The 13,581-nt window shown below is 36.7% G+C and overlaps 2 protein-coding genes across 6 annotated transcripts; both read left to right on the top strand.

Moving 5' to 3' along the window:
- Positions 1-168: 168 nt before the first annotated feature.
- Positions 169-3,535, top strand: LOC113716292 (ABC transporter I family member 19-like). Its single transcript, XM_072063540.1, has 6 exons — positions 169-441; positions 560-720; positions 1,005-1,056; positions 1,339-1,475; positions 1,957-2,043; positions 2,785-3,535. Exons 1-6 carry the CDS (start codon positions 306-308, stop codon positions 3,070-3,072), a joined length of 861 nt encoding a protein of 286 aa, XP_071919641.1. The 5' UTR covers positions 169-305; the 3' UTR covers positions 3,073-3,535.
- A 1,850-nt stretch (positions 3,536-5,385) lies between these two features.
- On the top strand, positions 5,386-13,035 carry LOC113696261 (uncharacterized). 5 transcript variants are annotated; one of them, XM_072063534.1, is made up of 15 exons: positions 5,386-5,539; positions 5,794-5,878; positions 6,444-6,725; positions 7,338-7,512; positions 8,260-8,343; positions 8,425-8,666; positions 8,769-8,988; positions 9,511-9,590; positions 9,875-9,959; positions 10,884-11,015; positions 11,110-11,223; positions 11,308-11,358; positions 11,562-11,646; positions 12,138-12,194; positions 12,491-13,035. In XM_072063534.1, the coding sequence occupies exons 3-15, from the start codon at positions 6,502-6,504 to the stop codon at positions 12,607-12,609; spliced, it is 1,668 nt and encodes a 555-aa protein (XP_071919635.1). In that variant the 5' UTR covers positions 5,386-5,539; positions 5,794-5,878; positions 6,444-6,501; the 3' UTR covers positions 12,610-13,035. The 5 variants fall into 5 exon arrangements, with proteins under 5 accessions (XP_071919635.1, XP_071919626.1, XP_071919630.1 ...); XM_072063525.1 differs by having other exon boundaries at positions 6,407-6,725; XM_072063529.1 differs by having other exon boundaries at positions 5,394-5,878.
- The last annotated feature ends 546 nt before the right edge of the window (positions 13,036-13,581 follow it).

Here is a 13,581-nt window from a genome sequence, read left to right as displayed (position 1 = left end):
TTGAGGTTATGTGTGTCTTAATAATTACTTTTAAATAGCACTAGTCTAGCGTACTAGTTAGAATATCCTATACTAAGCGGATATACTATGCTTCACAAAAAAAAAAAAAAAAAAGAAGCGAATATACTAAGCGAAAGGAACTATTTGAGGTAGGTGGCGGCAGCGCAGCGCAACGCCACGCAAACCGAACCAAGAGATGCGTACGTATATATATTATATATTGAGATCCAGAAGACCCCGAAGCACCGAGCGAACTTCAAACTACTTCCCCTGCCTAAGACAAATTGCTCATAAGCAGATTGTAGATGGAGGAATCCAACTGTAGCATTCAAGTGAATGGCATGCAATTTGCATATGAGATTCAAACCCCTCTCTTTTTCGATTTAACCATCAACATATCTCCTGGATCTCGTTGTCTCCTTGTCGGATCCAACGGCTCCGGTATGCCCCCGGCTAGCACCTGCCCTCCCAATTTGATGTTTTTACAGTGAGTGAGGTTATTCGAGGTTTGATTATTGACGTCTTCTCCTCCTTGAATTTTGAATAATTTAACAAACAGGGAAGACGACTCTACTGAAGATACTGGCTGGAAAACATATGGTTGGGGGAAGGGATGTGGTGCGGGTGCTGAATTTATCAGCTTTTCACGATACCAATCTTGTTTGCAGCGGCGACTTGGCCTATCTGGGAGATTCCTGGAGTAAAAATGTTGGTTCTGCTGTAAGTTCTCTTAATCTCATTCCTCTTCGCACTTTACTCCTCTCTTTTCCCACGGGTTTCTTTCTGTGTTTTCGTTTTCTTCGAATAAATGTCACTCATTAGAACATGGTAAAAATCATTTACTTGCATGATTTTAGGGTCAAGGAAAGTCTTCAACAGGGTCATGCCCATCATGATATTTCTCTTCAATTAGTTCTAGTTGGATTTTGCCTTTGCTTCTTGCTCGTACATTGTATGCCCTAGTAAGGTCAGTCTGAGATTCTAAACTTTTGTCAAAATTTCAGGGAGAAATTCCACTTCAGGGAGACTTCTCAGCAGAGCATATGATATTTGGAGGTGAGGGAAATCTGTATTGCTATGGAAATTTCATAGTTGTCATTGTTATTTCTAGTTCATTAGCAGCATGAGGTGACTAAAATCGTTTCTGCAATTCAACCTTTTAGCACTGTGCTCTTATCAGGTATCGTAGTGATATGCTACAGCTGATAATTATTGAGTCTGAGCTATCTAACTGTGTTGGCACTTGACACAGTGATAGTACTAAATTCTTTTGGCTTGAATTCGATTTATACTGTAGATTAATTTGTAACGTGATACTGTTTGCATGTCACTATCCAGTGGAAGGGGTAGACCCTGTTAGGCGAGAGAAGTTGATCGAACTACTAGATATTGATCTGCATTGGAGGATGCATAAGGTTTCTGATGGTCAACGGCGTCGGGTCCAAATCTGCATGGGTCTCCTTCACCCTTTCAAGGTTACATCTGTTCGACTTGGATCTGACCACAAGAATGGGAAATTGATATACATGTACACAGTGCTAGTCATTGGGCTTCCATGTATATTAGATTCATTCTTGTCTTTGACTTTTTCTAATCAAACTGTATATATTCTTGTCAAACTAAGAATTATACAACTTTATTGTCATTGTTATATCTATATGCTAGTTGTTTCCTCAGGGCTAGGCTGAGATGCGGAGGCAAATATCCCATGTACTGCTGATGTTTTCATAAATTGCATTTTCTGTACTTCATCCCTTCTTTTTCTCCTCCACAACTACTGTGTTTCTTGATTTAGAATGGTCTTTATTCGTTAGCGACCTAAAGCTTCTCAGCATGTATGATTTGAAAAGTGGCTTGCCATGCCACTGTTGACATAATTGTCTGCGCTATCACAAGCATATTAGCTCCTACTAGTACTTTGCTGATCTTGTTTACTATTTTCATTGGGTCGTCCAGGTTCTTTTACTGGATGAGGTTACTGTTGACCTGGATGTTGTTGCAAGGATGGACTTGCTAGATTTTTTTAGGGAAGAATGCGAGCAGGTATACACTTCTGAATCTCTCATCTTCACTGATCATCAGGATTCATTGATTAGATTCTTCTCTCTGTTGTTAAATCACTATGCCTATTGCAGTGCTACCTAATTTAGCAATCATGTTGTATGGCTTGATGAGAATCTCTTACATTTGATTTTTGCAAACTGCTTGAATTTAAATTATCTAGTTTGGTCATTTATGGCGTTATTTCTTTTTGTTCATTTATAGCTAAATACTTTATCTAATACCTTCTTAGATACGCTCCTTTAAAAAAGAAGAGAAAAGTTCTGTATTAAGTTGGATTAAAATGTATGATGTCAGTGGTTATCCTACTCTGTTTTATAAGATGGGAGTGATCATTTGCAAATTTGGGGTTCTTTGCTGTAGTCAGGCCAGTAAATTTTCAGGATGAGTAGAGTCGAAATATCTTTGGATCATCTCTGATTGAGAAAGCAGGCAGAAGTATTTTTTTTTTCTTTTTATTGGGGGTGGGGGGCAGTTGGGGTGGCGCGGAGGGAGGACCGTATTTTGTTAGACGTGTAGCTTGGAAAGAGAGAGGTAGGAAGGTTACCCGCATCCTGTTTGGTACATACCTCGATTCTAGAGATCAATTACAAGTGTGATCAATTTCATCAGGGATGCAGTACATGAGAGGGTTTGTCAGTCTAATTCCTGAAATGTGCTATCATCCTAACAACAAATTCACCAGGATCTTGTTTTGAATTCTTGATTGCCTGATAATTACAGAGAGGAGCAACAATTGTTTATGCAACGCACATATTTGATGGATTGGAGACATGGGCAACAGATATTGTATACATTCAAGAAGGTATTTTGAAGAGGCATGAGAAGTTATCTGACCTTTCAGAACTAAAGGCTTCCCCAAATTTACTGTCAGTTGTGGAGTCTTGGCTTCGATCTGAAACCAAGGTTGAGAAGAAAAAACACATTACTGCTCAAAGTCCAGTCCGGAAGTCCTCGCCATTTGATGCTTCTCCTTTTAGATCGTCCAGACACATGGCATACTATAGGTGATCTTATCTCCTGGAAGGAATCTAATTTCTTTTCATAATTATGATATACGAGACAGTAAAATAGGTGATAGATAAATTGCCTAACTCAAGTCTCAAAGCTATTGACATTCTCCAAGTCCAAGGATTGGGATTCATACAAGAGTAGCATGGCAACACTCTTTCTTGTGAGGTTAAAGGTGCAGAGCAAACTGCATACGCCTCCTCTTAATAAGAAATTCTCTCTCTGGGTCAGATTAGTGATGAATCTGCAACTAGTGGCATTGTAAGTCTACTGCAGTTAAAAGACTGGATTCTTTCTTTCTTCCTTTTTTTCCTTTTTTTTCCCGTACATTGGTGTGGTGGGATTGGGATCGAGAAAGATCAGATTCCTATTCCACAATGTAATATGTCATGGGGCTAAATCTTATCCTAGAGGCTCAGTTGCCCACATTTTTTTTTGTAAAGTGCCTCTTTCTATTGATGTACTCAGCAGAGCATGATCATCAATTTGTAGCGTGATGTGAATATGACTAGCAAGTGCTATTAGAAACATTACGGATGGCTAGTTACGTCTAAAAAGGCTGACGAATCACGAGTTAACGAAAAAGAAAGGACATAAAAAAACGACGACCCCTGGTGTCCAAACTCCAACGTTTGCTACCCAACTGATCAGTGTGATGGAGATAGCTTTTCTTGTCTTGGTCGAGTGACTACTTAACTTTCAAAGCCTTTTATGTGCAGTTCCCCCAAAGTGGTGAATATTTGAACGACTTTCACTTGCACCAGAGATATTTTATAGTTTACACTACTGACTGAGAGTGACTGCAAGCATACTGACAAGAGTTTGTCTCCCTTCTGGACCGGACTGATTGAGAGTGACTGCAGTCACATCTGATGCTTCTGTTTCTCCTGCTTCGTAGTCACGTCTATTGAAGGACACGTATTGTATTTTGGCTAAGGATAACACATGATTCATCATTTGTCTCATTTCAATATTTCATTGCTGCTGCAGTGGAGAGTGGAGACATCGTTGCTTGTGGGTAGAGATTATCTGTGCTCTGCTTGCTACTACTTTTTTCAATCATTGCATCAATTAATCAGCATCATCTTTTTGATATATCATTCATTAGAACCAAGAATGATGCCTAGTATTTGTTTAACCAAGCAAAAGCCTGTTATAAAAAAAAAAAAAAAAAAGGAATCAATGCTTTTTATATTTAATTTTTTAGTTACATTAGACTGTTGGACAGATGAATGGATTGGGTGGTACGGAGAGAAAGTGTGAATACATGATCTTAAACTCAAAACTTCTCATTTACATTTAAAAAAAAAAAAATTAGGACCTGTCACTTACGCTTAAAAATAAAAAGTAATATTACATTGTCACTAAAATAATCCATGAAGCTTTCATAAAACTTAACGGGAATTTTCTTTTGGGGTCCATTTTGTTGTGTTAGCCCACGCGAAATGGTACATTATATTACTCGCTCTATCTCCATCAATATTTTGGAATACCCAGACTAGAATTTAATATTCTCGAATTTGATGAGTATAATGTGGTGTATTCATCAAAGCACGTAGGGCGTGTAATTTCTAAAACAACAATTTCATTCCGTCTGCAATTAAATATTATTAGTCGTGTATGCACGTCCATGTGAAAGGTGTTTACTTAGTCTACAAATGGTACCTGGATTAAGTAGCAAAGGGGAGCATAATTTGATGTGGAAATCTCCTTTCTCGGTGGAAAAGATATGCGATTCTGTTTTTTTTTTTGACTTTTTGTTATCATCAAGAGGGGTTTGAGGATGAAAAGATGTAATCATATGAAATTGAGTGATGATGATGATGATGATGATGATTAGTACTTTAGTAGGGCTGTAGGGAAAAAATAAGAAAAAGGGATAATTTCGAAAATCTCAGGAGAAAGGTTTCTGACAATTTCGCTAGCATCTCTTAAAGTTTATAAAATTACATAAACTTCCATTAAAGTTAAAGTTTACAAAATTATACGAACCTCTATTGTGTAATTTTACAAACTTTAGAGGAGGCTAATGAAATTGTTAGAAATCACAGGGAGGTCTTTGAATTATCCCAATAAATAAAAAAAGAAGAAGATTCTAAATCATTTCTGGATCAGTCATCATCAGGGCTTGATTAGCATTTGACAGATGTAGTAACTATTTTGGTTACTACTCCCAATTCCAATTCACAAAAAATAAATAAAAGTAATATTATTCGGAACGAGCATGAAAAGATAGACATTTGTGGGGACCCACAATAGGCATATTTGTATTACTAGTAAATAAAACATAACACAATTTATTTTTTTGATGGTTAATGCTAGTAGATCCTTGATAGATTTTCAACCCAAAAAAGAAGAAGAAAAAAAAAAAAAAAAAAAGAGGAAGAAGAAGAAGGAGGAGGGGTGCTTCGGGGGTGCGGGACCAAGTCCCGAACTACTGCCAACCTGCGAAAATGCCGGATTAACTGTCCTTGCCTTCTCCCTTCCTTCCTCCATTCCATATCTTCCTCCTCTTCTCAAATTCCATCCTTGCAACTGCATTTTTTTATTATAATAAAATCGTTGTCACTAATCTATTGTCCACCCCTTACACGCATCCACATACATTTGTTTGCACTTTGCGGGAACTTGATTCCTCTATTGTACATTGCTGCCAGTAATAATCCAATTACACTACATATTAGCTTATATATGCACGTCCCTCTTGGCTGGTCTTTGCAGTTTGGCGGATCGGGTTATCAACTATTATCTCCCTTTCTCTTACACGCCAAGATTTGACCGTAAGCCGATCTCTCTACCATTTCAGGTATGGTCTCCTCATTTCACTTCTAATTATCAGTTTTCTGTCATTTTCTTGATGCTTTTAACGAATTCTCACGTCGTTATTTGAGTGGCTCGAACAGTTTTTGTTCGCCAAAAGAGAACAAGAAAAAGAAAGAGCTTGAAATATGCGCATGAATGTTGAATTCTTGATCCGTTGACCCTTTTGAAGCGGCCCCTCAACTTTTCAAGATTTTCCTCCTTTTCTTTTCAGGATTTCGGTATCGTTTGGTCTTTTGTTAGAAACTAATGTGTTTGCAGTTTTTGCATTGTCCAATTTATAAGTCTTGATCGATGAAGTGGTTAAAAAACTGGTTCTTTGGAATCAAATTTTATTTTCTGTTCAGCCCGGAAAACAGAAAAGGATAAAGTGAATTCAAATATTTGATGGAATTGGTTTTTTTCTTCTTTCTTTTAATATGCCATTTTTTTTTTCGTTTCGTGTATTATATGGAGAATGTGATCTTTTCATGCACCTGTATTGAAATTTGTGAAAATGGTATGCCATTTTTAGGATCGTCACTTTCGGGCTGAGTGTGTTATCTGTTTAGGATGAGAAACATGTTGTGGAGCCATATGTTGGCTTCCTCATGAACTGGGGGAAAATAGATGGACTCAGCAAGAAGTTGGTTCCAGAAGTTTCAACCACGCGAGCGCTTTAAGTCATCATCAAAGAAGAAGGATTCAATGGCTAACAGTGGAAGGGAAGATCCAAAGTCTTTATCATCTGAAGATGCCTCCAATATAACGAAACAAAAGGTTGCCGCAGCAAAGCAATATATAGAGAACCATTACAAGGCGCAGATGAAAAATTTGCAAGAAAGAAGGGAGCGGTATGTGATTCTCTTTAAGTTGTTGGATAGTTACATTATTGGTGTCCAATAATAGGTAGTGAAATGTTGTTCTTTCATGTCTTAATGTTAGATGCATTGTTCTTTCCACTATTTTGGTTAATGTCAGTCACGGTGGTTGCTGCTGCTGTTCTTTCCGGTACTTTTCTTTTGTCCTCTTATTTTTTTTGGGGCATCAGATAGTCTGTCTAGACTTGTGGGCAGATCATGGTAATTGGTATGCATGTGTTTTGCTTTGTGGTAGAATTAGGTTTGAATATCTTAGTATTTGGCTGAACTGAATGCCGATTAAGTATACGCCATTGTGTTGTATAAAATTTTTATTCTCCAGCGGTCTGTGCAACAATTATGCTCTGCCACAAGAGTTTTATGAATTCATTCCTTATACATGCCTTACAAGTTCATGCAGAATGTACCCTAGTGATACACGTGGCATGAAATTTTGTTGGTGGGGAACCAATTAGCAATACATTTGTCCAGTGTTATTTGATAATTGTCTGCCGCTGGTACATTTTCTCTCATTTTTTTTGGTTGAAACAAAGTTTGAAGAGTCTTTTAGAAAATCACGAAGTTACCTCTATTTTCTGTGAGCAGACGAACTCTACTGGAGAAGAAGTTGGCAGATGCTGATGTTTCAGAGGAAGATCAAAATAACCTGCTAAAATTTCTGGAGAAGAAGGAAACTGAATATATGCGTCTCCAAAGGCACAAAATGGGGGCTGATGACTTTGAGTTACTAACGATGATTGGGAAGGGTGCATTTGGGGAGGTAAGGATTTTCAATGAGATCATTGACTTTCTTCTCCAGCTTATTGGGTCTCCCATACATTAAATCCTGTTGGTGTTTATATACGCAAATCAAACTATTTGGTCCATTTAATTGTCAGATATCTTTTTCAGCCATTAAAACTGATATGAACAATGCGTACAGGCACATAACCACTACCAGACAACATGAATCTATTTATTTTTTCTAATATGTGAGGAGATCAGGACTACATGAAATTTGGTGATTCTAGGTGCATCGGCTTTTATTCACTTGTAGACTTTACTCATGCTTTGCTACTTAAAATTTAAATATTTGTGTCTTTTTCATGTGACGTGTTTCTTCAGACTCTTGGGATGCCAACTGGTGGAAAATTCTCTGGTGGCTTATCTGTTGTTATTAGTTCCTTCAGGGTGCTTTTTGGTTTTGGTACTTAGTCATGCACAGAGTTAAGTTTCCCCTCTTTCATGTGGCTATTGATGGATAAGATTTTGGATGAGATAAGATCTGGAGGCCCATGTCCAAATATTGGGTGGGGCTAACTCTTACACGGTCTAATTTGAACAAAAGCAGTATACAAGTTAACTATGCCCCTTAATAACTAACCAGTCTTAATTGTGGCCAGCTTTCATTCTTTGGTCTGACAGTTACTGGAAATAATGCAGAACTTTTTGTAAACTACTTGTGACTGTTTGGGGTGAAGTGCAAATAGCCTGCTATGATATCTGTTTTGCTTCATTTTCTTTCCAGGTAAGAGTTTGTAGAGAAAAGACTACAGGTCACGTGTATGCCATGAAAAAGCTAAAGAAATCAGAAATGCTGCGTAGAGGCCAGGTACCTAATAATTGATCGTCCGACCTGATATCATGGTTTTGCTTTCTAATTTAATAATTCTCAGCTTGTTGATCATTTTAGGTTGAGCATGTGAAAGCTGAAAGGAATCTGCTTGCAGAGGTTGACAGCAATTGCATCGTCAAACTGTATTGTTCGTTTCAAGATGAAGAGTACCTCTATCTCATCATGGAATACTTACCCGGTGGAGATATGATGACATTACTAATGAGAAAGGATACCTTAACTGAGGATGAGGCGAGATTTTATGTGGCAGAGACTGTTTTGGCTATTGAATCGATTCATATACATAACTACATTCATCGGTCTGTATCCAGACTTTGATGCATGCTAATTTGATCTGTTCCTTTATCTTTCTATAGTGGTGCCTTAGATATCTGATTGTTCCTATTGGTTGATTGCTACAGAGACATTAAACCTGACAACTTGCTTCTAGATAAATATGGTCACTTGAGGCTGTCAGATTTTGGATTGTGTAAACCATTAGACTGCAGTACTTTGCAAGAGAAGGATTTTTCAACAGGAGACAGCTTTAATGGAACATCAAGAGTTGATGAGCAGCCTGCAGCTCCAAAACGCACGCAGCAAGAGCAACTCCAACATTGGCAGAAAAATAGAAGGATGCTTGTAAGTTCCACTCCATTTAAGATTATTTTTCTGTCTTGTGTTTTGGCACTTTTTCAGGTTACATTTAATGTTTTTCATTTATCGCTTTTATCATCTGCTTTGCTTGATTCTCTGTTGAACATACTTATTTTCTCTTTAATTTAAGAATCATGGGATGGATCAACAGGGCTTCCTTCACTTTTTAGCTGATAAAAGTTCTACAACAACATTTAAAAGAAGATTTTTCATATGTATCTGTAATTTTAAAATTTTCTTCCTTGTTATTGAAATTTAGCTGTTTCCTTACTTGTTAGGAAGTTCCACCTTATTACTCTTTGGTGAAAGTTTTTTATTTATAAGAAAGTGATTAGCTACCTTTTCAAGGCATGGAGTAGGGGCCATTTTTGGCTATAAATGGGCTTCAGCTCATCAACAAAATAGAAGCAGTTTGGTGGCTTTTTTCTTTCCCAGATTTAGATGTTGACCATTCTACAGGGTTCCATCTTTTAAGTTTCTTGAGTAATCAATGTTGGGCCATTACAGGCTTATTCGACTGTTGGTACACCTGACTATATTGCTCCAGAAGTTCTGCTGAAGAAAGGTTATGGCATGGAATGTGATTGGTTAGTTCTTTGTTGATCTTTTAGTCTCTTTTTACGTCAATAGTTCCCTGATCCACTTAGCTTCCTTTAGAAGTCTTCAGTTTTTCTAGTGTAGGGATGTATTGGTCAAGTCATGTTTCTAGAGTCAGAGTTTATAAGCCATTTTTAGTTATAAGATCCCTTGCAGGACTCCTTTGTCCATTTACAAGACATTCTTTTGTGTGTAATATCAATGAAAAAATGTCAAGAAGTAGTTTTACTGTCTCTCTCTCATTGATAGGAGGACACCATTCATTACTGTGCAGGTGGTCACTTGGAGCTATTATGTATGAAATGCTCGTGGGATATCCACCATTCTATTCTGATGATCCTATGTCAACATGTAGGAAGGTAATCTTTGACACCGCTAATTGGCAAATCTAAGGTCATGTGTTTTTTGCATGTTATGTTGAAATTGCAAATATTATTATGCCTTAATTATTCAATAATTCGACTTTCTCCTAATATGTTTAGGAAGTAAAGCCTTATGTTATTCATAGGAATTATGATGATGCTCTGGCCACTCATTTAGTTTTGTTCAAGATTCCTGTTTCATTTTGCCTAGTTATTTTGGTGCTCAGAAAATTTTAGTACTCAACAGATTGTAGTTTAATTTCAGTAAGGGGATACTGTAAGGTTATCTTATGGATGATGATAAGATAATTTGCATAATGACATCTAAAGTTGAGTTTACGTAATTTAATCCTGCTGTTTGTTGTTGAACTATTGGTGCTCTGACTTGTGGTATGCAAGATGGCCTATTTTCTTCAGATGCTATCATCATTTATAGATGTGATGGCTATGGGATGTAAATTTAGGTGTTATAAGATTCAAATGTTAGAGGTATAGATGAAATAAAAAATTCAACTAGGTGGTAAGACTTGGGTCTGGGATCTGGATATATCATTATGGAGACTTGTTATTTTGTGCTTGAGTTATACATTTGTAGATGCAGAAGTCACGTGATTGATTCTATTTTTAGCAAGCCTGAATCGAGTTGGGGCAAAGAAGGCCAATATAGCTTATTATCATATTAGTGAACTTGGGGCTGGTAGACTTATCTCAGTTATGTGGTATTTTTATCAGAAGCAGATATATGGTGTCTATGATTAAATAAGAACATCCTCTGTTTGTGGTTTCTTTTACTTTTCTACATTATTTTTGTTCTTTAAGTTTTTGGTTGGTGTTGCTTCTGCAGAGCTGCTAAATAGATGGTAATGCCATGTCATTTTAATTTCTACTAACATTAGACAGTTTACCTTTATTGCATTGCAGATTGTAAACTGGAGAACACATTTAAAGTTTCCTGAAGAAGCAAAGCTATCAGCAGAAGCAAAAGATCTCATTAGCAAACTACTTTGTAATGTCACCCAGAGACTTGGTTCAAAAGGCGCAGATGAAATAAAGGTGTTGTATGGTGTGTGCTATGCTGGTTCCTGACCATTTCTATAAGTTAATGAAAGAAGTGGTAAAAATTAAGTGTTACTTTATTTGATTTCAGGTCCATCCTTGGTTTAAAGGAGTTGATTGGGACAGAATATATCAGATGGAAGCTGCCTTCATTCCAGAAGTCAATGATGAGCTGGATACTCAAAATTTTGAAAAATTTGATGAGGTACTGTTACTTGATGTTGTAATTTTCTCTGAACTAGTTATGTCGCTAACACTTCTCTCCCTATGTCTCTAATTTTTGGTTCAGCAGTCTGAAAAAGCAACTTCAAATCCATCAAAATCTGGACCCTGGAGAAAGGTATTCTCGATGTTGGCTTTACTAGAAAGCATTTAAATATATATATATATATATATATATATATATATATATATATATATATATATATTGATCGGCATTCATCTTCACTTTTATTGTGTTGTGGTATCAAAATTTTTATTTTCTTAAATCATCTTTACTGTATTATTTTCATTTGATCACATTTTTCTTTCAATTCACTGCAGATGCTTTCGTCAAAAGATATCAACTTTGTGGGGTATACATACAAGAATTTTGAAATTGTGAATGACTATCAAGTTCCTGGAATGGGTCTCTCTCTCTCTCTCTCTCTCTATATATATATATATATATATATCAGCTGTATGAGGCATCTGCAAACTTCAGTGCCCCTTTTTCCCACTTAAGAGAATATCATCTTCTTTCATTTTTACTTTTTCTCATGATGTGCCTTCATTACTAAAGATTTCCTCCCTATTTATTCAAGAAAAGGGTCCTGGGGGGTTTGGGGTGGGTGTCAGGGATGAGGGAATTGTTTAATCCGCAAGTTTGTTGAGACAGACATAGCGAAGTACTAGGGATGAGTCGATCAAGGGCGGCATTCAGGACAACTTCCCGTGGGCCATGGTTTTCAATCACCTAAAATATATTTGGCTTAACTAGCTTTATTCTGGTCTAGGATGTTAGAGACTTTGGAGATATTTAGATTCCTGTGGACTTTGATTCTTAACTTAGTTTGTGCTGCTGGGGCTTGATTGTGATTGGTTAAGGTCACTGAATTTAGATTTTGTCTTTTGACACAGCTGAACTGAAGAAGAAAAATAACAAGCCAAAAAGGCCAACCATCAAATCACTCTTTGGTATGTCTGTCTCTCTCTCTCTCCATCTTCTTCTTCTTCTTCCTCTTCATCTGTATTCCAAAGTCAATTTTCATCAGCAGCTGCTAACGTGTTTGATATTTGGGTTACTTCTGTTGTAAGGATATCCATTCATATTGCTCTGCAAATTTCAGTTTTCCAAGCGAAAAAAGTGTGGCATGCATAGAAGGCTTTCCCTTTTTGCCAAAATCATATGTGCAAATGCTCAAGTTATTTGTGCACTTAGTCAGCTGGGATTTTTTTTAAATTTTCTTATTTCTGTGTTGTTCTTTTAACAGAAGATGAATCAGAATCTTCAGAAACAGCTAGTAATGGATCATCATCACAAGGCAGCTTTTTGAACCTCTTGCCTTCCCAGCTGGAAGTTTCTGAGAAGCAGAATAACAAATCCATGTAGCTCTTTTGGTTGGTTGACGTTTTCTCATGGCAAGAGCTGCTGGCTGCCCCAGAAGCACCAAGTGGGTGGCGATTCTAGTTGATATGGTAAATATCAGTTTGCCACCGAGTAGCGGCTTTAGGAACTTGAAGATTGATAGTTTGGCGTCAGACAAGCTTGAAAGTTGGTGTTTTGAAGTTACCAATCTCCTTCAAGTCTGCTTGCATTAGCCTTTTTTTTTTTTTTTTTTTTTTATCATTTTTGCTTCTGCAACCGCTGTATTCCTCCTTGATGGTCTGAACTAACATGTTTGATATGTAAGTTATTCTTTTCCAAACGAACGACGTGTATATAGAAATAGTGGGAAAAAATACATGCAGTTCATATGACCCCATTAATTGTACTTCCAAGGTCTTCAATTAATTGTTCAACTTGATTTTCTTACAAGTACCTGTACCTCCCATCCTTCGTTTTGTTTTTCCTTAGATTTAAATGAATGAATTGACAAAATCCTCCACAGATAAATGAATTGACAAAATCCTCCACTGATGAATGAATTGACAAAAACCTCTTAGTTTGAAAAAAAGAAGAAGGAAATTGCTGCATTCCCACCAAGAGCTGAAGTTGGTTTTGATTTGTAATCTGTTTTAGACTGTGAAGCCTGACAAACATGCACAAGTAGAAAGTTAGAAACGTTCGTGGTGGTTTCCTAATTCTTGAGTTCTAACAGTATATTCTTTTCGTCCCATTAAAAGTTTCATAACAATGTATTTCTTTCGTCTCATTAAAAGTGTCCCGTTTTTCATTTTAAAACGTCTCAAAATATTTGTCGTCTTATCAAAGTTAAAGTTATTTTTGATGTATTTTTTCAATATTATCGTTTACCTATATCTGTATTTCATACTAAATTCAAATTTAAAATTTGAACTTTCGAGAACAACTTTGGAAACAAATCCAATAACATCATCATCATCAAATTACCATTTTTTAAAA

This window comes from Coffea arabica, chromosome 1e (assembly GCF_036785885.1).
Source record: "Coffea arabica cultivar ET-39 chromosome 1e, Coffea Arabica ET-39 HiFi, whole genome shotgun sequence".
Classification (NCBI taxonomy): domain Eukaryota; kingdom Viridiplantae; phylum Streptophyta; class Magnoliopsida; order Gentianales; family Rubiaceae; genus Coffea; species Coffea arabica.
The sequence above is the reverse complement of the archived record's forward strand: the minus strand, read 5'-3'. Positions and strand labels throughout refer to the sequence as shown.